The sequence below is a fragment of the Dasypus novemcinctus genome, chromosome 13, assembly GCF_030445035.2.
Source record: "Dasypus novemcinctus isolate mDasNov1 chromosome 13, mDasNov1.1.hap2, whole genome shotgun sequence".
Taxonomy (NCBI): domain Eukaryota; kingdom Metazoa; phylum Chordata; class Mammalia; order Cingulata; family Dasypodidae; genus Dasypus; species Dasypus novemcinctus.
Window position 1 is genome coordinate 102023145 of NC_080685.1, and position 27436 is coordinate 102050580.

General features: G+C 36.8%; 1 protein-coding gene across 1 annotated transcript in view; it reads right to left on the bottom strand.

Annotated features, from left to right (window-relative positions):
- The window catches only part of USH2A (usherin), an 838570-nt gene that overhangs the window by 162094 nt on the left and 649040 nt on the right, over positions 1-27436 (bottom strand). Inside the window, exons 47-49 of the mRNA XM_058275221.2 lie at positions 22544-22742; positions 18328-18496; positions 9630-9851 (exon numbers count right to left, since the gene is read on the bottom strand). Of these exons, the coding sequence (XP_058131204.1) occupies positions 9630-9851; positions 18328-18496; positions 22544-22742 (590 nt within the window). The remainder of the gene's footprint in view (positions 1-9629; positions 9852-18327; positions 18497-22543; positions 22743-27436) is intronic.

A 27436-nucleotide genomic window follows, 5' to 3' on the forward strand; every position in this document is an offset into this window, starting at 1 on the left:
CATTGAATGTAGGCACCAGTTTGGTACCAGCCTTAAGAAAAATGTTTAACCACACACGACCCCCCAAGAGTCTTCTCACTGATTTTTCCACTTTAATAAATATTATCTCCCAATATTACAAATTACTTGTCTTTAATGAAATACACTGACTAGAATTGAGTTTTGACATACAATTATTTTTTTCTAAATGTGATCACCATTTTCAAAAATTGAGAAAAGTACACTGTTTTCTCTTTGGTGTTTTATTAATAATTTTAATTGTTTTAACATTTCTAGGAATGTTCTCTCAAATAAATACAAACAGCAGGGCTATCATTGTAGCCTGGGTCTTGATCATGGTGGGTAACAAGACAATAAAATAGATAAATATATATATTTAAAAATCCTCAGTTTCAAGTTCTGTTTGGATAGTTCCCTTCTGTCTCCTGATCAGATATTTAAATACAACCTTGGATTTTGTTATTGTCATTTTTTTTTCTCTAGCAGCTTTCTTTAAACAATTCACGTTTCTATTTTAAAGAGCAATCAAAATCTGAAAACTGGTCCTTTAGGGAGAAGAATACATTCTCCCCTTCCACTCCCAAATTACTTTATGGCTTCTACATGCTTTAAGTATAAAATCAAAATGCAGACATTGACCTAAATTGAAACTCCTAATCAGTCATCGGATCGCTCTGAGGGATTTTTTGACAGGTCAACTAAAATTTTGATAATGAACTGTTTTTACAGTAGGAAAAAAAGAATGCTTTCTTTCACAAGAAGCTTCATCTTTGTATAACTGAATTAAAAATTTTCAGCCAAGATTTCACTCACATAACAAGAACTGACTCCCTTTCTAGTTTCTTTGGTAAACCATTACTTCTTTAATTATTATCAACCTTGTTCCAGTGTGATAAATTGCTAATTACTTAATACCCTAATCAGCGTTCATTCTTTGCACAGATAAACTGTGACAGTGCCATTAATTTAAATAGTAATTTCACTTAATGGCCAGAACGGCACACCAGATTTTTATGCAGCATTTTCTGAAGACTGCATCCATCACTGCAATATTCTGACATAAAGATGTCTGACGTGCACTAACTCACTTAGGGAGAGCAGATGTTGCAGTGCAGAGTTTGGTAGTAATTCCCATAGTGCATCACTTCAGCATGAATGAGCTGCAAATTCAGAGACAGACAATCTTCTGAAACGGCATTGCAATAACTTTTGACCCCTACCTAATTTATCACATGTAGCACTTGACTTTTGAACTTTGACACACACAATGCACAGTTTTAAATATGCCCAAAGAAAAACAAAATAGGTCATGTATTATTGATGGATTGATCCATTCTTCCAGAGGCTCTTCATTAAATTTGTACAAAGGTGGAAAGTCTTGTTGAACAAGGTGCAGATGTTATTAAAGTGGTACAGTACATATTGAACTAGTAGATATTTAGTCTTCAGATCAAGCAGAAGATACTGTCTTTCTTTGGGTAGCTTCCATTATATTGGACACAACTGAGAAAATAGTGAAGGAAATAATTTTTTACTCACAATTTTACAGCTACTTCAGATATTACCAGTACTTACTTTGTATCTGGGGCTGAAAAGGAAAGACTTTATAAACACTGCAGTCTGATGAAACTTCTAAATTGTTAAAATCTTCAAAGACAGTTACTGCATTTTTCTAAAAGAAGACCAAGAAGTAGGAATCATGCTTTTAAGACAAAAAAAGTACAGTAAAAAAGAATAGCGTCTCTAATATGACAAATCATTGTGAAAATCCAGAACTGATCATAGGGACCAAATTTTAAACCAAGGGAGTTTATTTTCAGTTTATAAGAATGGCAAAACACACACATATACACATACACAGGTTTGGGATTAGTCCTTCTTAGAACAAACATAATATTAGTGGGAGAGCATAATATAAAACATATGCGTGCTTGCCTCCACCAGTAGATGTCTCTGTGGCTACCACCAGAAAACTGAGACAGAAAAGAGGGTAGAGAAGAAATGCCCCTTCCCCTCAATCATTGCAATATATTTTATAGCAGAGCAAAGCTATAACTTTTCAAAACTTCGTTATGTAAATTGGAAATCTTCCCAGGAAATATTCTTCCAACACAACTCTTACGCCATGGATAGATTGTGTAGCCATCCTTCTTTCTTTGCAAAATCCCCCAGTTCCTTCTTCCTAATAAGCAGTGGTAGTCATTCATTCTACTGAAGGCAGAGCCCAGGACATGGAACTTGGTACTCTACTCCAAACAGTCTCGACCCAGAGTTTGCATGGGCAAAATTTAAAATAAAAATAAGACAATGTATTCCATCAGTTGTGCATGGCTATCAGAAAATTCTGCCTTCATTGAATAATGGAAAGGCTTTAATTTTCATCTTTTAATATGAGAGGATATAATCAAGTTCAACCCAAGACTACTGGCACAAATGAAAAGACAATATAAGGAAACACTAAGAAAAAAATGAGTACTAAAGAGGCTTAAAATATATTCAAAGAAAATAGTTAAGAATACATATCCACTGAAATGATGAGCATGACTTTCATCCCGAGATACCTGTATAACACTCCTACACAACTCATCTGCCCAGAGAGAGCACTAAAAACATAAACGCTACCCCAGCACTTCTGTTCCAACAGCATCTGTTAATTCACTCCATTTATAAAATACATATTGACAAAGACAACTGAACTGGGACCAGGGAGATTTGATTTGGTGTGAGAAAGTCAATTCAATGTGATTTTGTTAAAGGGCTCCTGCAGGCAAATAAAAGAGTTTAAGTAATAAAGTACATAAAGAGATGTTTTACGAGCCAGCCTGGTCTCGTGGCAGGCACACAATGCCAGGCAGTGAAGGAGGCCAGGCGTAGGAACAATGTGATGAGCTTCAAACCCTTGTGTAGCAGGTATGGTGTTGCTAGATTGGGGAGAGAAAGGGCCTTACGGATATTCTGGAAGGTCACAGTCATTAGGGCGACAGACAGGGGGGAGAGGCAGCAGAGGGAGAAAAAGATGTGAAATCTGTCTACTCTATTTTCAAGGGAAACTTGGAAGGTTAAGAAATAAAAAAGATTTTCTTTCCTTTTTAAAATATCCTTCAGTCCATTGTGATTAACAGAGTTGGGGTAATTATAGAATGTCATAAGGAATTGTAGAACTCACTGTGTTTCACTGGGATGTCAGTTACTTAAGAAATGTTTACTGAATGTGGAACATCATATTCAATTAAATAAGTGGTTCTGAAGCTTGGGTGCATGGATGGACTTCAACGGTGTTTGAAATTGCGGGCAAATCTTTGTATACATCCTATGCACTTCCATTTGAGGGGAGGGTTCATAACTTTCAATGGATGTGAAAAGGGATTCTTAACCCCAGAAGATTAAGAACCATTATTCTAGTGGACAGTTTAATTCTACTCCCTTTCTTAGACCAGGTGCATGTTATTTTCTGGCAACAGCATTCTAACTGCTTTCACTGACTGCTCTTTCCTTCTCCTTCACATTCGTTCTGCCACCAGAATCTGGTTAATCTCTTTAAATTGTGATTCTTATATTGAATCTTCCCTGAATACTAAATAATGTCCAAATCTTTCTTTCCTGCTCAGGCTTATAGCCCTCTATTTCAGTAAATGTAGTGTATACCTCCAATAAATCAAACTGATCACTGCTACTTGGACCTGCTTTGCAGATTTCTAATTTCACACTGCTGCTCAAACTGTTCCCTTTATCTGAAATGTCCACCTTCCATCCTGACCTCTTAAAACCCTACCTATTGTAAAAGGTTCAACACCAACGGTACATTCCCCTCTCAGCTTCCTTTATTACCTTGACTGGAGTTCTCTCTCAAAAGCAAGAACCCTGAACGTCTTCATGCCTCTCGCTGCCTGTGTGTGATCTCATAGGGACTTTTCTCCTTCACCTGCTTGTAAGTCCTTGGTGGGGTAAAAATGGAATCTTAGCCATCTGCACACTCATAAAGCACCTAGAAGAATATCTTGATTATCTTCACCACCAAACATGTATTTGTCAAATGAAAGAATACGGCAGTTTATTATTTTTTTAAAAGCTACAGATGAACAAGGACACTAAAATGAGACATTTTGCTGCCATCTTTTAACACTTTCTGACCTGTTATGGTATAAGGAAAACAACACATATGTCCTTTCCCCCTGCCCATGGTTCTGTCTTCACCAGACTGCTTTTCAGCCATCTCTACCAAAAGCAGAGGAGGTACTCAAGTGGTCAGTCAGAACACAGAATAGTTAACTACCTTTCAGGATTAAAAAAAAAAACCAATTTCAATTCCAAAAAATAAAATAACAGACAAAAGGCAACTCAACAAACCATGGAAGCATCACCTTAAAAAATCCTGGCCAGGCACATTTATCCTATCCATCCCCAATACAAGCTCAACTGTTTCTCCAGTGTTCTGAAAGATAAACAAATGAGCACAGATTGGTCAAATGACATGACCAAGGTCTCCTTGTTAATGAAAAAAAAAAGAGAAGAAATGTTTGATCATATTCACATCTCAAAAAAAAATTCCATATTCTGTTTTCTTACTCTTAGCATTGATGTAGAACCTTCTTTGCTTTTACTACAAAAACATTACAATATTACTCTTAACTATAGCCTATAAGTTAAATTAGTTGTATTTTCCCCATGTATCACCATATGCTTGATTTTCTAATATACCTAGTTACTATGTCTTAAAGTAGCAGGTGTCAAACATTTTGGTCTCAGGACTCCTTTACAGTCTTACAAATTATTGCGAACCCCAAAGAGCTTTTGTGTATATGGCTTCTATCTATTGATATTTACTGCATTCAATTAAAAACTGGGAAAATTTAAAGTATATATTTATCCATTAATTTATAAATAAAAATAATAAATCATAACATATTTAAATAAATAACATATTTATGAAAAATACATCTTCCAAACAAAAAAAATTATTAGTGAGAAGAATGGCATTGTTTTGCATGCCTCTTTAAAGTCTGATTTAACAGAAAACAACTAAATTTGACATCTGCTTCTGCACTCAAATTGTTGCAATATCACATTATGTACCCTCTGGAAAATTTCATGGTACACTCATGAAAGGATGAGAGTGAAAAAGACATATAATAGTTTATTATTATTATGAAATAATTTTGATCTTGCAGACCACTCCCCCAATCGGCCCTGGACCATAATTTGAGAATTATTGCCTCAGAGCCAGACACTCATCCACAGCACTTTTTCTTCTATCTTTTGTATGCACGTAGTGAGCAGTCCAATGGCAGAGTTTATAATCTCTCTCTCTCTCTGTCTTTCTGCTTATCTAGAAGATGCTTGCAACTTGGTTGTTCTAGGCCTGGTTATCAGACTTGATAAACATTGATTTGTGTTGGGTTGGAAAGCACCTACCACTTGTCCATGTAGAAACAAGCTACAAAGATTAAGAATGTAGATTCTGTAGGCTCTCAGAGCAAGTTAAAAATCCCTTCTTGACTACAGTTGCAGAGACTTCTGAGCAAATCTCCCAGCCTCCTCTATATTTAGAAGTGGACACACAGCTGAGTTCAAACCAATGGGATGCTAATAAAAATATTTTCCATTTCCAAACTTGGCCAATAAAAAACTCCATGCATGTTCATCCGTTCTCTTGTCCCCTTCTGGCTGAGGTAATGTCACACCTCACATGTGACCTTAGAAGCTACTTGCTGAAAACGGCAGAGCCTCTGATAGCAAGAATGACTGTGGGAAGGAGAACTGACCTGCAGATGTGTTCACCACCCTGGTGCTATCCTATGAAAAAGAAATAAACCCCTGTTGTGTTTGAGCCTTTGTGAATCTTGAGGTTCATTGACAATAGTAGTTAGTGTTCCCCGAAGGAATTACTCTCAGTGTGATTTGGGGGACATTTTTTAAACTTCCCTGTGCTTCCGCTGCCTCATCTGTAAATGGAAATAATAATAGCACACACCTCAATGGGGTGTTGGTGAGGATTAAATATGTTGATAAATATAAAGCACGTAGAACTCAGCCAGCAAATAATGAACATGGAAATAGGGTTTGCTGTTGTTGTTACTGTTATTCTCATTGTCCTCAGGTATATACTTTAGGCAATAAGCAGTGTCTAAGAGAAGTATTTGAATGCTCTACAGTTATCTTTAGAATCCTAACCTCTTAAGTCAAGATGCCAAGGGGGAGTTATGTCCATACTGGACTCTTGTGTACAGTGTGATTTAAAACATCTCTCATTTTTAAGGAAGATACTGGTAAGTTCATTTTCAGAGTTGTTGGTTTGTTTGTTTTACCTGGTAACATTTTTTTGTTACCATATTGTAATGCTCCATATGCCCTGTGCCATGTCCTTAAATTCCTGAGGTCAGTGAAAATGTCCTGACTGAAACCTACATGTTAGAAAACGTCTCCCCTATCACTGTTCTCCACACAGTTGATGGAGATCAACAAAATGGTATGAGAATGTCAACCAGTTTAATAGTGTGCATATAAAAATCTTTCTCCAAAAATGCCCCACTGGGTTGGATTAAAAAGACAAGCAGGATGGGACACTGTGGATCTCAGGGTGGGTGAGTATTCAATTTTACAAATTGGCAAGTTTCTTAGAACAGCATTTGTTGGTTGGTCCAAAGATAAAATAAAAAACTGGAAATAGGTATTTTTTTTTCACTTCAAAGAAAGACAAGAGCCTTTACCATACTGAGAAGACTGAAATTTAATTGTGAATAATTTTAAAAACTTATTGAAAGGCTTTCCTGATGCTGAGTTTCTAATATTTTGATTAGGGCCTGTGATTCAGCCACACCGAGGACTGATATTTTTTGGTTTGCTGTTGGTTGGTTTTGTAATTGAAGTGTTCTTCTTAATGGTTTTCATCAGAGCTTTGCATACAGAAGAATGTTTCAAAGTGTACAAGGACATGTTGCTTATCAATAATCCTACGATAATCAATTTAAAAAATCATTACTTGTATTATAGGTAACTAATGGTTTTTAAAAAGAGAAGAAATTATGGAATGACAGCAGAGAACCATACTTCTTTTCTGTCAAGGTATTATGATGCAGAAGTCATACTCAAACAGGGGCTAGAGCTCCAACACTGAGAAGCTGCAAGGGTGGATTTACCATGAAACTAATGAAGCTTGAGCCTCAGGGCCCTTCACTTGCATGCACCCCTCCCAAGGCACACGTGGTAGTTTGCTTTTATAAAACTAGCCGAAGTAAAGTTCACTTCATTTTTTTTTTTTTTTTTTTTTTTTAAAGATTTATTTATTTATTTAATTTCCCCCCCTCCCCTGGTTGTCTGTTTTTGGTGTCTATTTGCTGCGTCTTGTTTCTTTGTCCGCTTCTGTTGTCGTCAGCGGCACGGGAAGTGTGGGTGGCGCCATTCCTGGGCAGGCTGCTCTTTCTTTTCACGCTGGGCGGCTTTCCTCACGGGCGCACTCCTTGCGCGTGGGGCTCCCCTGCGCGGGGACACCCCTGCGTGGCAGGGCACTCCTTGCGTGCATCAGCACTGCGCATGGGCCAGCTCCACACGGGTCAAGGAGGCCCGGGGTTTGAACCGCGGACCTCCCATATGGTAGACGGACGCCCTAACCACTGGGCCAAAGTCCGTTTCCCTCACTTCATTTTGTATAGACCACTGTCTCTTCCTCCTTTTATGTGCTCACTTTTCATGCATGCTCTCATAATGCCTGAAGTTGGAGTGACCATGGGAACTTTCGGAATCGAAGGGGAAGTTGACTTGGGGGACCATTTGATTTGGGTTCAGCAGCTTTATTTATATAGTTTTAGTCACTTCCATTAAGAAGTTGCTAAAACATGACTATGCCATTTCAACTGCAATTTGGAAAGATAAGGAATATAAAACATCAGACTGCTCATTTGGATTCATATGGAGGGAAGTTTTCAAGAAAGAAAAACCAGATAGAAAAATGAATGAAATATGAAATAAAAGCTATAAAGAGGAGTGACAAACTCAGTTGAAACTATTCTGATATCAAGAAGAGAATTTTAACAAGATAAATTACAGATCACACCAAAAGCAGCAAACTCTTAAAAGAAAGTGATAGATTTAGAATTGAAGCAATGCATAAGCTATTTGATTGTTTGATAATATAAATTATGGAGTAACTCATAAATACATTGGAAAAATTTATACTTCTTCCTAATTTCACCTGAAATACACCTATCTTAACATACAACTCAAATTCAGTCACACAAAAAGACAGCCATGAAAAAATGGTTAATGGTGCTATCAATTCAATGAATATTTAAGACAAGTCACTGCAAATCACTTTAGGACAAGAAAAACTTGAAATGCCCTGAAATCTTTCAGAAAGTCAATTGGTAGAGATTTTTACAAATTTGGTAATAATCCTAAACATTTACATGACATTCCAATAATGAGCAGTGATGCTTAAAGCCATGTTTCTAAACTTTACAGAATAAAAATTTTAAAATGCAAATTTAACTAATCATGTGTGAAGAAATACTGAATCTTCTCTTTTTTTCTCTCCATAGTTGAAAGTATAAAGCCATTGTCATATGAAGAGGTGATAGAGATTATAAGCTATAAAAGTTGGGGATAAAAGTATAAAGGATATCAAGCATTTTATAATAAAAACATCTATTTTTTAATGTTAGTGGGATTTGCTAGTTTTTTAATTTGCGATTTTTGCAATTTATTTTTCCACACCAAATAAATATTCATTCATGTTTATATCTTGTTTTGTTTTCATAATTTTGTATTTTTTTTCTTGGAAAGAGCACCCCAAATTGTATAAGGTTCTGACCAGCTACGCCTTCTTGGGCAAGTTTGTAATCTCTGTGCCTTAGTTGCCTCATTTGCAGCATGTGGATAATAGCATTTATCTTGTAAAAGTGTTGTAAAGATTAATGAAGTAATATGTATAAATCATTTGGCACAGTGCCTGATAGTAGTCAATCAATGATAATAACTGCTACTAATATTACTGTTAGTTTCATAGTTACAAAAGAATAAGGGAGGAAAATGATTATGACACCATATCACGATAATAATTTTGTATGTTATTAATATTTGCTTGATCAAGAACCAAAGCATTCATGTGTGTTTTGTTTTGTTTTGTTTTGCCATGATACTTTGCAAGTGGAAAGAATTTTTTTTTTTTTTGGCTATTTTTTTCTTGTTTTTTTTTTTTTAGGTCCTGGGGCCAGGGATTGAATCTGGGACTTCATATGTGGGAATCTGATGGTGCTCAACCGCTGAGCCACATTGGCTCCACTGAGTTGGTTTTTGTGTATGTGTATTTTGCTTGTTGTTTGTTTTTGTTTTTTCAGGAGATACCGGAAACTGAATCTGGGACCTCCTGTGTGGGAGGCGGGCACTCAACCACTTGAGCCATGGCCATTCCCTGGAAAGAATTTTGATTTGTAAGTTTTTATGAAATGCATCAGATGCACATCAAAAGTGTGAGATTAATTTTTTTATTTGTTATACACTCTGTAGCTAATTGTTACATTACATATCATTACACTAGCTTCAGACACTTACTTGTTTCACATCTAGGACAAATTTCTCACCCTCTCTGCTTCTCAGTTCCTTCATCTACTGAACAGTTGACAGGGGCCCCTTACCTGGAAGGTGAATGTACATCATGCCCTCCTCTTCTCCACCACAGCACTCTAAATCCTTGCTCACAATCTGTCCGCCACAGCACTGCTGGCCATGGCCATCATGAAGCCTCCCAGCACAGCAAATCTGGTTTCCTGAGGTGGAGTAAGGCATTCTGCCACAGCAGGAGTCGCCCATGCCAACAGATACCCGATTGTGCTGTTCATCTGGACAGCATACTTCACCTGTCAATTTAGGACAATAACCATTATTGCATGAATTAAAAAATCTGTTATGGCACAGAAGTAAGTTTTATTGCAATCATCTTGCAGATCCCAACTCCCTGACAGAATTTCTAGAAAGAATATGTTCATACTAGGGTTGTGAAATCTCATAATAATTACAAAATATTTGCATTAATGATGGATAAACGTATCTGTACGCTCATATCCACACACGCCACTCTAGAGATAAGTTTACATTGCCTGTTTCCTCTTGGATTCTCTAAAAACAGAGCACATTAGGCCTGGTGACATGGATTAAGTGACATTATAAAAAATTGTCTGGGAATACTCTTAAAAATGGATTTAGTACATTTGTTTTTTTGAATGTAGAAGTGGATTCAAAACCAACTATTGATGAATTTATATTATCTATGACCATAATGTTTTTAACCAAACAAAATTTATTTGACCAAATAACACTGCCAATGGAGAAAATCCATCAAGTGAGCAAAGGCACAGGCACTGTCTTCAGCAGCACCTGGTACTCTGCCACGTCAGGTGCTGCGTTTCACTAACGCTGTGGCTCCCACATTCCCCTTCACAAGAGATTCTGGCCTGAATTTAGCTGCATAAAAAGGAGGGCTTGTAGAAACCTGGAATAATAAATAAAACAACAAGAGCAACAAAATTAAAACAAACGAAAAAGAAACGGAATAAATATTGAGTAATAAGCCATAGATATAGTGAAGAGAGTCAGCATCCTATTGGTAGAGAAATACCTTAAAAGCAGGTCTTTCGGTCATTCTACCTCAAGGTTAAGGGGAAGGAAGTGGGCATTTTTAAGATTTCTAAGAAAAAATGGCTATTCTATCCAGAGGAAAATGGTATAAATTGTCTAGAATCCTAAATTCAGAGCCAATACCTTTATAGAATTCCCCTCAAAACCAAAGATAAACACATCCTTTAGCCTTTGCTCCTGAAAGCACATTCTGTGGACTGGTATAAGAAGCTTCAACCAGAATGAACATCAGCTACCTCACTCTACACCTGATTAGTTCAGCTGAAATTATTTTTAAAGCTAGACTTTCTCAATGAAGGAAGCAATGCATTAATATACATTCTGGTACACACTTCTCATTTTGTGGAAATCTGGTAAATAATTCTCAGGTTGGCTATTTAGAGAAACTCTGCTTTAAAATAACAAAAATATGCCTGGAGAAATTGCTATTCATCAATGTCACATACACTAATAATTGCTAACATGTGTTGCATGCTTATTATGTGCCAGACCCCGATCTAAATGCTTTACATGTTCATCATACTTAAACCTCACAATAACCCAGTGACATAGGAAATTATATCCCTACTTTATAGATGAGAAAATTGTGGGAGACTCTGAAGAATGGAAAATTTTCTACTGTGGTCCTTGCATGTCTTGTGCCTGGCAGCTATTCCTCCTCACTGTCTGTTGTACAAACCTGTCTCTCATTGTTGCTTTCCACCCCTCTTGGTAAAAACTCAAATTGCCCATACAAGGGCATACCTTCCTTTTAGAAGACTCATCTGTGACCAACCATTCCTGAAACTAGATCAGGGTTTACACAGATGAGATGCGGAGCTAGTGCTGAAAAATGTGAATCTTAGAGGCTGGTTATTTGGTTGCTTTCATCATTTGATTATGGGCTTATAGTTATGGTGCCAATAGCATTAACCATTTGAAGCTCTGGCATGATCTTACCAGTGAAATTTTGAACTTCCTGGGCCACTTCTGCAGAATTTGGGGTTAGAATGAGATAATTTTCACACTGTGCCTTAGGATCAATAAATTCAGATATTCTAAATATTCAATGACCAGGATTCTTTTAAAAATTTGTGTGAAAAGGTCTCTATAAGACAGGAAATTTCTGAAACAAAAATTCTCAAATTGCCCTCCTTAAGGATACCTTAAAAAAGACATAAAACTTGGAAGATCTAAAATCCAAACTTAAATTCTCCTTTCCCTCTCATGACTCAACTCTGGGTTGTCCTTCCTCCAGGCTCACTGAACCTCAACTTCCTTCACCCCCTTACTCAGCTCCTTTTCTTCCTGCATCTTCAAAAGACTCTCATCTGCTTCCTCCACAACCCTTCCCTAAACATCTCTCTCTCCTGGGGCAAGGTACCTTCATTTTGTCTCCTAAGGTAGGTGGGTATGGTTATCAACATGGTGGATCTCATAATTTTTACAGGTTGGTCCAGATCATAGTTGCATCATCTAATTAATGACTTTCCAAACCTTCTTAAGAGAAGGCACAAATTTACTGAAGAATTTAGGATTGCCTTAGAAATACACAGTCCTGGACTCCCTGATCTCTATCAATTTGTTCATCTCCTCATGAGATCTAGAGGTATTAACACTTGGTCAGTAAAAGCTAGATTAATTGCTTACCAAAATGATATAAAATGTTAGGGACAATATTTTAATCACAGATAGATATAAACATAATATAAGGTATGACACAGGGAAGCAGACTTGGCCCAATGGATAGGGCATCCGTCTAACACATGGGAGGTCCACAGTTCAAATGTTGGGCATCCTTGACCCGTGTGGAGCTGGCCCATGCGCAGTGCTGACACATGCAAGGAGTGCTGTGCCACGCAGGGGTGTCCCCCGCGTAGGAGAGCCCCACGCGCAAGGAGTGCACCCCATAAGGAGAGCCACCCAGTGCGAAAGAAAGTGCAGTCTGCCCAGGAATGGCACCGCACACACAGAGAGCTGACACAGCAAGATGACACAACAAAAAGAAACACAGATTCCCATGCCGCTGATAAGGATAGAAGTGGTCACAGAAGAACATGCAGCAAATGGACCAGAAAGCAGACAGCCTGGGGGGGGACGGGGAAGGGGAGAGAAATAAATAAAAAATAAATCTTAAAAAAATAAAATAAAATAAAATATGACACAAACTCTTATAAGCTATCACTGTGGTTTTTCCTGTTCAAATTCATTGTCAAAAACCTAATTCCATAAACAGGGAAAATATAAACTATGCCTGATTTCAGAGACAGTTTAACTTCTACTTTCCAGAAATATTCATCTCAATACGGGTAAAGAAGATATCACAACCTTCCAGAAAACGGAAAAGTGGATAGCAGGCTATCTGCTAAGCTCTTTCAAGATACTTTGGCTCAGTAAAAAAGAACAAAAAAAATCAGACCAAATTAATAGCTTTTCAGATTAATCAATTAGATAAACCTGAGAACAAGGACATCTCTATGTCTAGTCTACACAAAGACACCTGTCAGTGTTGTAAGGAAAAGGGGGACACTGAGAGAACACTTACTCTGCCTTAGCCAGAGAGACAGAATTTAAAAAAAAACACTAAAAAAAAAAGAAAGAAAAGAAAGGACAAATTCTCATAGAATGACATCTTTCTGTGAAAGCAGCTGCTCTAGTCTGTCCACAATTACCCTTAACACAAAAGGGAAGAATTTCCATGCAATTGCAGAAACAGAAGTCTTCATGTCTAATTGCTACTGGGGCTACACTCTCTCCAACCCTACCACCTTTCCATCAGTTCTTCCTAGAGATATCCCATAGAAGGAACTTCAAATACCTCCCAAACAATGCTTTTGTCTTTCTTTACCCTCTCTCTCTCTTTTTTTTTAAGATTTATTTTTATTTATTTCTCTCCCCTTCCCCTCCCCCCCCAAGTTGTCTGCTCTCTGTGTCCATTTGCTGTGTGTTCTTCTGTGTCTGCTTCTATTGTCAGCAGCTCCAGGAATCTGTGTCTCTTTTCGTTGCATCATCTTGCTGCATCAGCTCTCGGTGTGTGTAGCACCACTGCTGGATAGGCTGAACTTTTTTTCACCCTGGGCGGTTCTCCTTACAGGGCGCACTCCTTGCACATGGGGCTCCCCTATGCTGGGGACACCCCTGCATGGCACGGCACTCCTTGCGCACATCAGCACTGCATGTGGGCCAGCTCCGCATGGGTCAAGGAGGCCCAGGGTTTGAACCGTGGACCTCCCATGTAGTAAGCGGATGCTCTATCCGTTGAGCCAAGTCTGCTTCCCTCTTCACCATCTCTTGAATCAACTTGCTTTTCTGTTGTGTTCCAGCCAGTATTTAATTGTGGAAATCCCAGTCTTGATGATCTGGGTGATTTGCCCATATCCCTATGTCTCATTTTCCCTATTTGTAAAATGTAAATAGAATTCCAAGGCCTCCTCTTATTGTTTAATTTATTTTAAAAAAATCATTCAGTAAAATTGAGTTTTTTTGTATATACACAGCTGAATGAATTTTAATACATGAATATAATCAGGATGCAAAAGAGTTTCATCACCCCCCCAAACTTCCTCGTGCAGTCCCTATGTACACTCTCTGCCCATGCCTTACCACTAGCAACCATTGAACTGTTGTTCTCCATCACTCTAGTTTGTCTTTTCAAGTATGTCATACAAATGGAATCTTAAAATTTGTAACCTTTTGAGACTGGTTTCTTTTATTCAGCATACCTTTTTGGTGTGTATCAAGAGTTGACTCCTTTTTATTGTTGGGTAGGATTCTTTTGTGTGGATGTACCATAGTTTGTCCAGTCACTCATTGACCAACTTTTGACTTGTTTCCAATTTTTGGTAATTATGGCTAAAGCTGCCATAAACAATCATGTACAATTTTTTTGTGTAACCCCAAGTTTTCATTGCTCCAGGGCAAATATCCAGGAGTGAGCCAAAGCATACCCAGTTTTCTATCAAGAGATACATTCCTAAAATACAGGGGACAAGTGGCTTAATCAATTGGTTTTTGAAAGGATTCTACAATACGTTATGTAGAAGTAGAAGGAAACTTAGTAAATTTTACATGATGATGATACCAAAAGGCCAATGAAGGAGAAATGAGCTTACTATAAACAGTAAAATTACTGTATTTGTTATATCACTCCGGGTGAAAAGATTGTCCCATTTAGTCCGAAATGTACTTGCCATATATCTTAAACTTTCACAGCCAGATGAGAGTGTCCCTCATTGGCAAACTTCTTTTTAACATTATGTGCCACATGGTATTGGGGCACCATCAAGATAATTAAATATCACTTAGTTCAAGGGTGGTCTTATGTGTAATATGGAATACACATCTATTTTGGGGAAAGCTAAAATTAGAAAAAAAGAACCTCTTCTGAATATAACAAATATTAATTGGTTTAGATATTTTAACCATATTTCCCTAACTCCCTCAGAATCTTATTCAGTCACTGACAGAAGAAAGGGCTTCATGAAAGGAAATGCAGATTATATCAATGAGAAATAAAACTGATTTTTTTTCCTCAAAAAAAGTGCTATTAGACATAAGATACAAAGATCAGTCACCTCATTAACCTCTCGAAATGAATCTATTTCAGGCCAGGCTTGAAAAATATTTTCTCTCTAAAAGCTACCATGCAGTCTTAACAGTTAATTGTTATTCTTATAAAAGAATGACCCACATTAACATTTAGCTTGGGGTTATTAGCATATTTAAAATAAAAGTAGTGGGGGATGAGGAGCATCTTTTGCTTTGCTGCTCTTTGTTATGGGGTGCCATGGAGGAAAGCAGTGAGAAAAACATGAAGTAAATATTATTAATCAATACTTCAGATTCACCTATAAATATCAAAATGCGTATACTTGTCTCAGCCTTGAACCATCAGGCTACAGATTAAATTTTAATTACATTTAGTCACAAGATGGTTTGGGGGTCCCTCTGCTTTCTTTCCTGATGTAAACAGCATTAAACTAGTTAACAAAGGCCATTTGCTGAAGATAGAGTTCACAATATAATCTCTTCATTTAGGTACATTGAGATTAATGATCAGACCAAAACCCTCTCTTTGATTACTCCATGAGATTGCATATTTCCTTCTTGACTCCATGGTAGGCATTCTAATACAGTGCAAAATGAATTACTTAAAAGGAATCTGAATGTGGGGCAGCCTTAACAGTTTGATAGAAATTAAAATACCTCAGGGTTGAGTTAGCACATGTGCCAATACATAGATAATGCAGATATTTAAACTTTTGCTTTTAAACTTGGTTATTAAAAGGTTTGCATAATATCAATAAACAACCGGTGGGCTCCTAAGGTTTACTGCATGGGTGCTTTAGTTAATATTCAGGACAATGTTAGAATTCACTTTGAAATGGAAGAAAAGTAGATTTTTCTCTTAGTTCAAGATCTGAAACTTTGTGTTGAGATTGAGAAAGGAGACCAGAAAATCTCTGAAAAGCTAACAGCAGTTTAACAGATTAATGAAGTCAAGTATTTTTCATCAATTTTAAGTAGAGAATATTTTTTTCAGTTTGAGAAGTGCACATCATAGTTTATTAAAAATTGTAATATGACAGAAATGAAAACTCTAATATTTAGTTCTACTCTAGACTTAGATAAAAGCTTAATATAATCTATTAGTGTGAAGAGTAATAAGAATTGATGATAGGACATTTCTATCTCATCTATTTTATTATAATTTTTAAAACATGTTTTTGCAGGGGAGGGAAGATTTGAAAAATAGTTTAAAACTCCCAAATTGTAAATTTTTTTGAGAGAACAAAACATTTGGAAATATTTGCTTAGTTGCTAACACAGTGAACTGCAGTATGTGGAAGTTAACACTTTTCTACAAAATTCTTATTTCCAGCAACATTGCATTTTCTTTCTTGTAAAATCTGGTTGATTAGGAATTATTCAATTATGAAAGTCATTTTCACTTGAGAATCAGAAATAAAAGCACTGCTAAAAAAACAGGGTTTTTCTATTAACTGTAAGGAAAATTTGATGAATGGGGGTTCTCTGCCTTGAATAAACTTTCACAGTATTTTATCATTTCCCTTTCCCTTTTTGCTCCAGCCTTAAAAAAAGAGACATTAGGTAAAGACAATTTATCCATTCACACACCTCACATGGATGTATTTATACTAAACACAAGGAACATTGAACAATTAATGCCTGAATTAATGTGATGTTTGGCATAAATCCCACATTAAACTAAATATCTCAAAGCATTCAGCTTTCTTAAGGCCGCCAAAAATTTTAACTTTCTTCTCCTGTTCCCATCTCCATTTTTGGCACTTTAAAGAAGATGTTGATATTAAGTTTAGGTGTTAGGAAAACATTTTGCATTCTCAATGACTTTTTTGGATAAACAGTAACTGACAATGGCACCCATGAAGATGTTTAGAAGTCTGGAACAGTTGTTCAAGAAATATGTATTATTCTTGTTGTATGTTTTGGTTATATCAAAGGCAGTAGGGGAACGGATATGGCTCAAGCAGTTGAGTGCCTGCCTCCTACATCGGAGGTCCCAGGTTCAGTTCCCAGTGCTTCCTAAAGAAAACAAACAACTAGCAGACGAGCAAAAACAATGAGCAGACAACAAGCAAACAACAAGCAAAAAAAAAAAACCACCAACAACAATTGCGCAATGAGCAAAACAGCAAGCAACAAGCAAACAAGCAAACAGATGAGGGCGCCAACTCAGGGGAGCCCATGTGGCTTAGGGGCTGACGCTGGCTTCCCACACACAAGGTCTTGGGTTTAGTCCCTGGGGCCAGTACCTCAATAATAATAATAATAAAAAAGGGCAGTAGAGTTCTCAGAGAAGCACGGGTTTTAGAGAAGGACGACTGGATTGTCACTTCAGCTCTTCCATCCTAATCTGTGTGAATCCATGTATGTAACTGACCTGCTCTGAATCTGCCTCCTTATTTGTAAACCAGAGCTGTGCTACTCGTCGTCCAGAGTTGTGGAGACTATATGAAATATCATATGTAGACCTTTTCATACAGGGCCTGCCGGAGCCTTGATGTTTCATAAATGCCAGTTGTTATTTTCATTATTCTCAGTGATAGTCACGGACATTGTTTTGTGTAGTTGAAATTTGGAGAGATATGCAGTGCCTTTGGCTGATACACAGAAAAAGAAGAGAAGGAAAAAGTCCTGCTTGCTACCCTTTACTCAATCTCTCTTTCCCCTGTTCAGCCTAGGTCAGATGGGGGATGTTGACTATGATCAAGAATTCTCAATAAATAGAAATTGTGGTTAAATCCACCCAGTAACAATGCATACCTAGTTCAGAATAGAAGTGGAGGAAGTGGCAAGTTGAGCTTACAGATGCACAGATTTGATGGTGAAGATATTTATCCATATGGATAAAATAAAACCACAAAATAAAGGGAATGAGTTTCCAGATATATTTCCTTATGTATTTAGATACTAAGTCCCTTGTGTTTTCCCTTGCTCTCTGGCTTGTGCTTAGCCTTATATTTTATATATTATATTATAATATGTTATATAATATATTATATTTTAACAAAGCCAAAAGTTGAAATCGTATTTAAAGCAGGCCACTGGCCATGCATTAGTAGCTATAATTCAATTTTTGATGGGGAGGTGCTTGAAATAGTTTGCTCACATTAGTCACACGCTGGCGTTTTCAGGTTGGCAAGCTTATTGAGAGTACCTGGAAAAGGTCCTCACCTGGGAGAATTCTAACATAATACCCAGAGCAGCACTGATGATTTGCTTGTGCCTCTTGAATTCGGCCACCACAACAAACTCCCGTTGAATTCAGAGCAAATGGGATATACTTGTCTTCACAACAGAGGTGCCCAGGCCGGGGCTTGTAGAGAACGCCCTGACAGCAAACCTGGAAGTGGGGAATTAGTTCTAAAGAATGTCAGTTTAATTAAGGGTCTTATACCACCGTATCATGTGAGATGTAATTCATTTTCTCATAAAGCTTTGATTTGAGACCAAACATAGTATATCACTGACAAAAATTAAAAGGTCTTAAAAATGTATTTTCCCAGCATCCTTAGATTCTCTTAAATGACATTCGATGTTATGCAGCTTTTATGTTAGCCTTCAACTCTGCTTTGTGCTCTATTATAATACTCTATAAATATGAATTATCTTTTGAATATCTGTGCTGCCAATGTAAAGATGACTTAGAATTGTAAATGAACAATTTCCTTCATATATATGTTTTTATTGTAATGACTGTTTAATTTGAAAACACAGCAGCTATGGAACTCTGACTCTCATTGATCCTACTTTTTTAATAGATTGCATTTTTCTTATAATTTATGTGATCACTTATTTATGAACCCAATCTTCAGACAATGCAATCTCAACAGAGTCCAACTTATATATATATATATATATATAAAAATATACACACAGAGCATAGGTGACCATATTTTAAAAAAAGGAAATTTATATGGAAATTAATTTTGAAAAGTCCTTTGAAGCCTGTATTTTTTCCAGGAGCCATGGAAGAAATTATGTGCTTGAACAATCAAATAATTATTTGCATGCTCCCATCAGATCTGAGATACTGACATTGTATATATATATAAATCAAACACTGAATAGTTGCTGAAATGTAGCCTCAGAACCTATATATGAGTTACAATAATTAGCATGATACCCCATGTGGCAGGCAGAATCAACCACTGGTTAAGAGGTGTGTTTCCCTTCTTCCTTTCTGTTTATTGCTACTTTCAGCTTGCATCAACATTTGAACAAAGCTCACCACAGGTACAGTAGAATGTGGAATCTCTGAGACTTCAAAAGAACCACTAACTTACTACTTCATCCATTTTTCAAAAGTTATCGAAAAGCAAAGAACTTAAGCCCTTAAATTCTAAGTCTACTGCTGTGTCTCCTCAAGTAGGCCTGCGAAACCAAATGTCATTAATGACATTCCTTTGTTGTGTTTAGTTATTTGCAAGGAGGATTCAAAATTAGTTGAATTCCATGGATAAATTGTTTGATTCTTAACTTCAGCGTCTGTGAAGAGTAAATTTCTAAATTGCTTATGTCCCATTTTTAAGAGGTAAGCAAAAAAATCTCTTGCATCCTCTGTGTGTGCTTATTTCGGCTCTGGGAATGCCATCATTTTTGCTTTCGGGTAGAACAGCAGGTACTCCCCTCAAGTTTCTGGCCCTGACCTAAAGTCTTGCCATCGGGGTGTGATCTTAGAGCATTTATTAAAGGCCTGCCTACAACCTGTACGCTTCTGGACATGTATGCCCAGGGGGTCTTTTCCTTCAGCAAAATTATCCAGAACTTCACTCTTATCATCCTGTTTTGAAATTATTCTAGATTCATCCCTCAATTATTTATTTACTGAGAGGCCATTAGAACTGGATTTCCTCTTTGATTATCACTGCTACTCTCAGGCTTCTCCCATCACACAAAACACGCATCTTTCCTCTAAAACACTTTGGCTTAGATTGTTCATGGACCTAAAGGGGATATTTGCCTGTAATCATTTCTCTTGTGAGGTCTCTCTGTGAACAGAGTATTTCCTAATCTCTTAATTTAGTCTTCAGGTTGGTTGTCTGAGATAACATAAATGGACATTTCAAAAGCTCGTGCTCCTGGGACTGGGGCTACTTTTCAAAAAGGCTGCCTTTTTCTGCTCTGTGGTTGTTTCCAAAAGCAATTTTGTAATTGCTCAAAGTGGGTTCCCTAGACCAACTACAGAGGCATCACCTGGGGACATTTTAGAATTGCAAATTCTTGGGGCTCACCCCAGAACTACTGAATCAGAAGCCCTGGGGTGGGACCCGGCAATTGTGTTTTAAAAGCTCCTCCAGGCCTGAGGCTCTGTTCAGGCTAAGAATCATGGCTATGATCACATGGGGAAGTTCATGCAAGTACTTTGGGCCTCTCTAATGTTTATAGTAGTTTAGCCTAGCAGTTCTGAGAGTCACAATCAAAGTCCTGTTCTACCTCCCCCTAACTTTCCATCCCTGGAAAAATTCATACTGAACCCCAAGAAGAAATTTACCAACATTTTTTTCCTCTTGAGATACTGCCTTCTTTTATTCTCTTTTCCAGACAGTATATGTGCCACGCTTTTAATCCTTAAAATGAAAGTGACTTTATTTAATGTATCATTAAAAATTGTATCTTTTTAATAGTTTATAACATTGGTATTTTAAGAATAGTGAAGTGTGATGGTTTCTTTTCAAGAAGTTTGAACATACCAGTTTCGTAAAGGTTAACTTTTGATTTCTTGCCCCCATATTTCAATTTACATTTATCCTCCATAAAAGACAATCTGTGTGCTTGTGGTTAGCATGGTGGATCATGTCTTTTTTTTTTCTGGTCTTAATTATTTCTTAATTAAAAATCAGACAAGGCCTTTTTGTTATTTTGGAAAGTGTTGGATTTATGAATATTCAATAAATAATCATTTAGTTGGTGTGAAGATGCACTAAATTTCTTGAAAACTTACAAAAAACAGTTTCTGAAATCAGCAAAAAGGAAAGTAGAAATACGTTTATAAATAATTTAGCCTGAATGTATAGAAACTTAAGACAAGCATTTTCTGCCTAATACATGTAACTAATCTTTTCTTCATCCCATGACAGGTGCATTTTAATTTAATATGAAGGGCATTTAGCTTTTGATGTTTTAGACTAAACAAACTGAGACATTAGCTTCGCTAGCTTTACCCTCCTTTGTCTACTTTCACTCATAAAGTTTGGAGTGAAACTATTACCTAATTCTTCATACAAAGGAAAAGAACTGTGATAGTTTCTGAAAAGAATCATTTAAAAAAAATTTTTATTTTGGTGAAACATTTTTTTCCTTCACTTGATGAACTTTAAATCCTCAGTTCATACACCTATAAAATTATTCCCAAGTTGTCAGCTCCTTGTTGGATAAAATATATTAAAATAATAGAAGCAAAAAAAAAAAAAAAAAGGGACTGAATGACTGAATGTTGTATTTTGTTCGAAGCATCTCTAACTTTGATCTCTCTCTTGGGAAGCATTTTTAGAGGGCAAATTTATTCCAATGTTTTTTCCCCTTAGAAATCCTAAATTTAATTTAATTTTATAAAAGTATGTTTATCAGTCAGTGCACATTTAAGGTCTAAAAATGACATAAAACTTAGGCAAAATGATAATTTTGGAGACTGTGTCAAAAAAAGTATAGTTATTAGTTAACTGTATGACACTTTGTAGATGATAACCACTGCTAACTCTGTGTTGGCCATAACAATTTTTATTTTGATCCATATTGCTTCAATAACTCACTTTCTTAATTACGCTATCCTTTTCATAAGATACACGGCAAAATGATAGTGTGTATCTTATGAATTTAGATGTAGCTTTAGTCATTGAATATGTGATGTTGTTGACAAATAGGAACACTATTTCATTATATGAAATCTTACTTCCAAACTAAGGATTTTTTGCATCATTTGTCAATAAAAGCCATTTACAAACTCCTCTGTCTGGTTGTATTATTGATCTGATTCCTAAACTGCAGCTAATATGAACATTAGTCTACAAATGACCATAATTTAAAAATATTTCTGATAAACCATGAAATGTCCTGTTCACAATAACTCATCAGTGTCCTGTAAACAAACACCCACATGTAGCTAAATGGATTGTTATAAAGAAAATTCAAGTCACTTAATCAAATATGAGTTTGGGAGGTTCCACATCTTTCCAATAAACTAATATTTCCTGTGAAGATGATGAAAAATGAGAAGGCTAAAATGCTCATGAGGATGATAGGATTTTTATAAGCATCCTTTCTTCTCCACAGGGTCTTTATGATAGACTAGTGGAAATATTGATCATGATTAACCATGGTTTAAGAACCAGTGGTTTTACCTGGTTTAGTGAGAAAAACATATTTCACTGACTAGTTTGAAAAGATTTACCTGAGCTTCAGGAGAATAGCACATGTGTCCACAGATATTTTCAGGTTTCTGACACTTCACTGCCTTGCAGAGCTCACCTCTGTGGTCCTTCATTAACTTCTGGGTTTCAGGGCATGCACGCCATGTTTTCCGTAAGAGATCGTATCCACGAATGATGCCATTTGGTTTCCCTGGAGTCACCCAGTCAATTTGAAGGGATCTGCAGTAGAGAGAAGAATCAATACTTCTGCAAAGCCAACATTTAACATTGCTGCTATCAGCCTCACCTACTTTTCAATTAATCTTCCAGATTGGTCAAAAGGTTTGTTTTATCAGCAACTTCCTAATTAAGAAGCTGCAGTAAAAGAATATATATACATACATCTATAATGTATATGTGTGCATTTATGGTACTATCATAATATATTTTGAGAATCAATCAAAATTATTTAAGTTTTTGGGAGAATAACACATGACACAGGTCCCTTGCTCTGCTTCACCGCCAAGAAGTATTGTTCTTTGTGTCTAAGCAGGAAAATCAACAGAAGATATGTGGTTTAATAAGCAAAGATAAGAAACAAATAATGAGACATGGTAAATAGGGTGGAAATTAGAATAGGTGGCACACCTAATCCTTACTTCTAACCACCTTCTCCTTTGCCTTCCCTTAGATAGGACCAGAGATGTGACACAGAGTTGCTCAAAGAAATGTAATTTGAAATCCATGATAGGGTTCCTAGGGATGATGATAGAGAATATTAACCCAAGAAAGACACAAGGTTTGACACCTATACATCTCTCATTTGAATGAACAGCCTTTGCTTGCTGATATGAAAATGAAAGACATCTCTGAAAAATTGCACCAAGATCAATGGGATTAATAGATTGATTGTTTTGATGTTTAAGGGTTGTATTAATCAGCCAAAGGGGTGCTGATGTTTCAAAATACCAGAAATTGGTTGGTTTTTATAAAGGGTATTTATCTGGGGAGGAAACTTGCGGTTATGAGGTTATAAAGCATAAGTTACTTCCCTCACCAAAGTCTGTTGCCATGTGTTGGAACAAGATGACTGTCAATGTTCAGCCTTCCTCTTCCTCTTCCTCTTCCTCTTCCTCTTCCTCTTAAGGCTCTGTGGTCCCAGCTTCTTCCAATATAAGCTGTAGACTGGGATAAGTCTTGTCCCTCTCCTGAGGCTCGTTTCTCTCCAGGCATAGCTCCTCTGCTCTCTCCACAAGACGAGCTATAAACTATCAGGAGAACAGTCTCTCTTCCCAGGGCCTCTGCTGTGTCTAATGGAGACTCTTCTCTTTCTTCAGGTATCTGCTTCTTTGTATATTTACTTCCCAGGGCTCCAGCATTTAAACTTCACCTTTCTCCTCTGCCATGTAGTTTTCTCTGTGAGTCCCCACCCCCTTGCGGACTACTGACATGGCCCAATCAAAGCCTAAGTCATTATTTAATCAAGTAAAAGTGAAACCTCTGAATTTAATACAATCTAATATGCCCAGAGGAACACACCAGTTTATAAACATCCGATATCTATTTTTGGAATTCATAAATAATACCAAACTGCTACAAGAGTAAAACAGAAGAAATATTCTTCAACCACAAGAATGAATGTCAAATATTGGAGAAAACAAGCTGATGCTTCTTTTATACAGATCAGTAAAGGCTGTACACAGACGTACATAAACATAAACTGACTGAAAACCTTTGAATGAGTCTTTTTTTGGTAGATTTGTTTATTTAGCCCCCAGAGCAGTAGGGATTGAAACGTAAGATATCTTAATGAAGTTTCTGATAAAAGCCACCCTCTCTATACACTTTTTGGTACCTAAACTCACCAAATGTTCAGACTTTCTAGTTGGAGCCATTTCCTTTAATTCTGTCATATGGTTAATAGAATTGATATTCTATTTCTATTATGACCTACTGTTGTGATTACCACCAGTATCATTATCACTTCCAACTGTCATGTAAAGAACTACAAAACAGAAATGAAGCTAGAAAGGAGTATGGGAATATCAATTCTTTACTACCTATTTATATATAGGTGAATATCAAAATGATAGAGGTCAGTTAGAATTTTTATGAAGACTCAGGGTTCTCCCTGGCACTCTTTAACAATTCATTCTAATATTTTCATCATTTTTGTCATAATGCTCTTGTTTAGGCAAAAGAAAAAAATCTTAATATACCTTGATATATCAATCTACATTTTTATAGATTGATATCTTTTAAAATTTTTAATTAATTTTTAATTAAAATTAAAACAAATATATAAATCAAATAGCTCTGGATTCCCCTGATCATGTTTACACAGGTCTTTTTTCTATTCATTTTAATCATTTTTGTCAATCATTATGTAACAGTTAAGTTCTTCAATACTATTCCAGAATATAGTTATCAAAATGGCCAGGACACTTTTACTAAAGGACTAAACAAATGTAATGTGATGAAAATGTTAATTCTTTGCACTCAAGTCAGGTCTTTGAATATTTTTATCTACTGTGATACTTAATATAAAATGTAGTAAGCAAAAAAAAAAAATTAAAGGAAAAAAACCCATGTTCTAAAGTGATAGTAATAGGGACACAACATATATAAATAAAATAAGTAAAATGTTATAGAGCAATATGAAATCACGTGTTTGAGTGTGTAGTTCAGGCTACTAGTATAAAATCACAGTAAGCAAAGATCATTGTAGAGTAGGCTATATACAAGGGAGATTTCATGGGGGAAGTGGAAGTGAACTTGAATTGGTGAGTAAGAGGAAGGGATGTATAAGCAAAAGTTAAGAGATGGGAATCAGGCTGGAACATATATGAGAGAATAATTCAATTAATGAATTTTCACATCCAATAATAATGAAAGATAAATTAGCATATAAACTGTGAGCTTATGGAGTCCCCAATAACCATGGTGTGTTTGGTACATGGTATGAGTTAATTGTGTAGCTTTATTACTATCACAATAAAAAGCCCCTTTGAAATCGATAAACAGGAAGATTACAGGGGAAGAAAGCAGAGACAGGGAGAAATGCTAGTGAGCTACATTAGTGATCCATGTGTGACAGAATATTGAAAATGGGCTTTCCTCTTGCTTAGGAATTTCTAATCTAGACTCAAACTGAAGACAGCAGATGATGAATATCTCCATTTATGAGAGATAAGTATCTTTCTTCTAAAGGACACAGCAAGTTTCTACTAAGTTTTTGGGCCTAAACTGTCCTTCAACACTGACCCATCACTCTAACCAACCAAAATAAGCAGAATTCTAGGAATTTTGTAAAATAGGAATTTTCATGAATATATGTTGAGTACCTCCTACAGGTACTTATCGGCATTGTTCCATGTTCTTCAGTGAACAGAACAGATTAAGTGCCTGCTTTTATAAAACTTATATTTTATTGGGGAAAGATGGATAGTATACAAACAAACGTATAATATGCCAGGTGGTCTTGGGAGGCCTTGTCCTTCTGCGCAGAAAGAAGGGATGAAGCAAGCCAAGGGGAGTATTCTGGAGAGGGAGCAGAGGAGCAAAAACTTAAAGACATCCATGTGCTTGGCTTATCAAAGGACTCCCAAAGAATCCAATATCCAACAGGGTTCAGTGGGATGAGCAAGAGAGAAAGTGTTAGAAAATGAGATCAGGTGGGCGTTGGGAGGGAGGGATGGGGAACTGCAGAAATGCAGGAACTTGTAGAACATGGAAATGAATTTAGATTTGTTTTTAAGTGATTTGGAAAGCCAGGAAATAAGGAATGACATCTCCTTTCTCACCTACCCACCCACCCACACATGCTGAGGAAGACTGTTCCAAGTGAGTCAGTCAGAGAAATTAGAAGCGCTTGCTTATCATGGTTGGTACTTGCTGAGAGGCAGAAATGCTTGAGTCCAATCTGCTGCCACCCCTAGAAGGAAGTGTGGTAAGGAGTTTTTGGGACAGCTTGATATGGATCCCTTGGGTGTGGCAGTTCATATGAGCACAGAGAATGGTGTGTGCGTCTCAATTAGAGAATTCTGATAGACAGAGATACAGAAGTCAGAGTAGCCTGTAATGACAGGGTAAGATGAAGAGGTCACACCATTACCCTTTAACATGGCACAGGTGAGTGAGTATATCATGAGCTAAATGGATGCCTTGTGAGCTGGCTAGGCTTAAGTTACCTTGAAAGTACCCTCCCCCTTCTAGGATGATGGTACTTCAGCAGAAGGGGTCTCTAGGATGTTCTGGCAAGTTGGCGCCACTCATGTCAAGGATTTTGGCCATGAAGAAACCTCTCAAGGAAAAGATCCAATCATCCAAGATAGTGTCACCTGTCAGCTAGAGGGCTGTGATGGCTACCCAGTTGCAGAAAAGAAATAATAACATTGGGAGGAGACACACCTGGATGAAAGGGAAAAGGAGAGAAAGAATAAGGAAGAGGGAAAGAGAAGGAGGTGGGAAAGAGCAAGCTAGGATCAGGCCTGAGCCTGCAAGACAGTAGAAGCTTTGAACTAGATATGAGTTTAATATTTTGCTGGAGATGGAATAGACTTTTAAATATTTGAACATGAAACTCATAATGAAAAACAATTTGAGAACCATACAATAAGCTTGTGACAGTGTCAAGGAAGGGATAGCCAAAGGATTATGTTGAAGGCAGTAGTAGGACAAAAGTAAAGTCTTTTCTTCTTTGAATCTCACTGAAAACAGGTAACTCCATAAACTGGTTATGTAAATTTTAAATGATGAAAACATGAACTAGGGTGGTAGTGGCGGAAATGGAGAAGAATAAACACCTGATGGAGGATGCTCCTCATAAATTATACTAAAACTGATATTTATTAAAGCAGGGGATAAAAATAATTCAAAGATAAATGTCGGTGATAATCTGAAAAATGGTGGTCCGTTTGCAAAAGTAGATATTA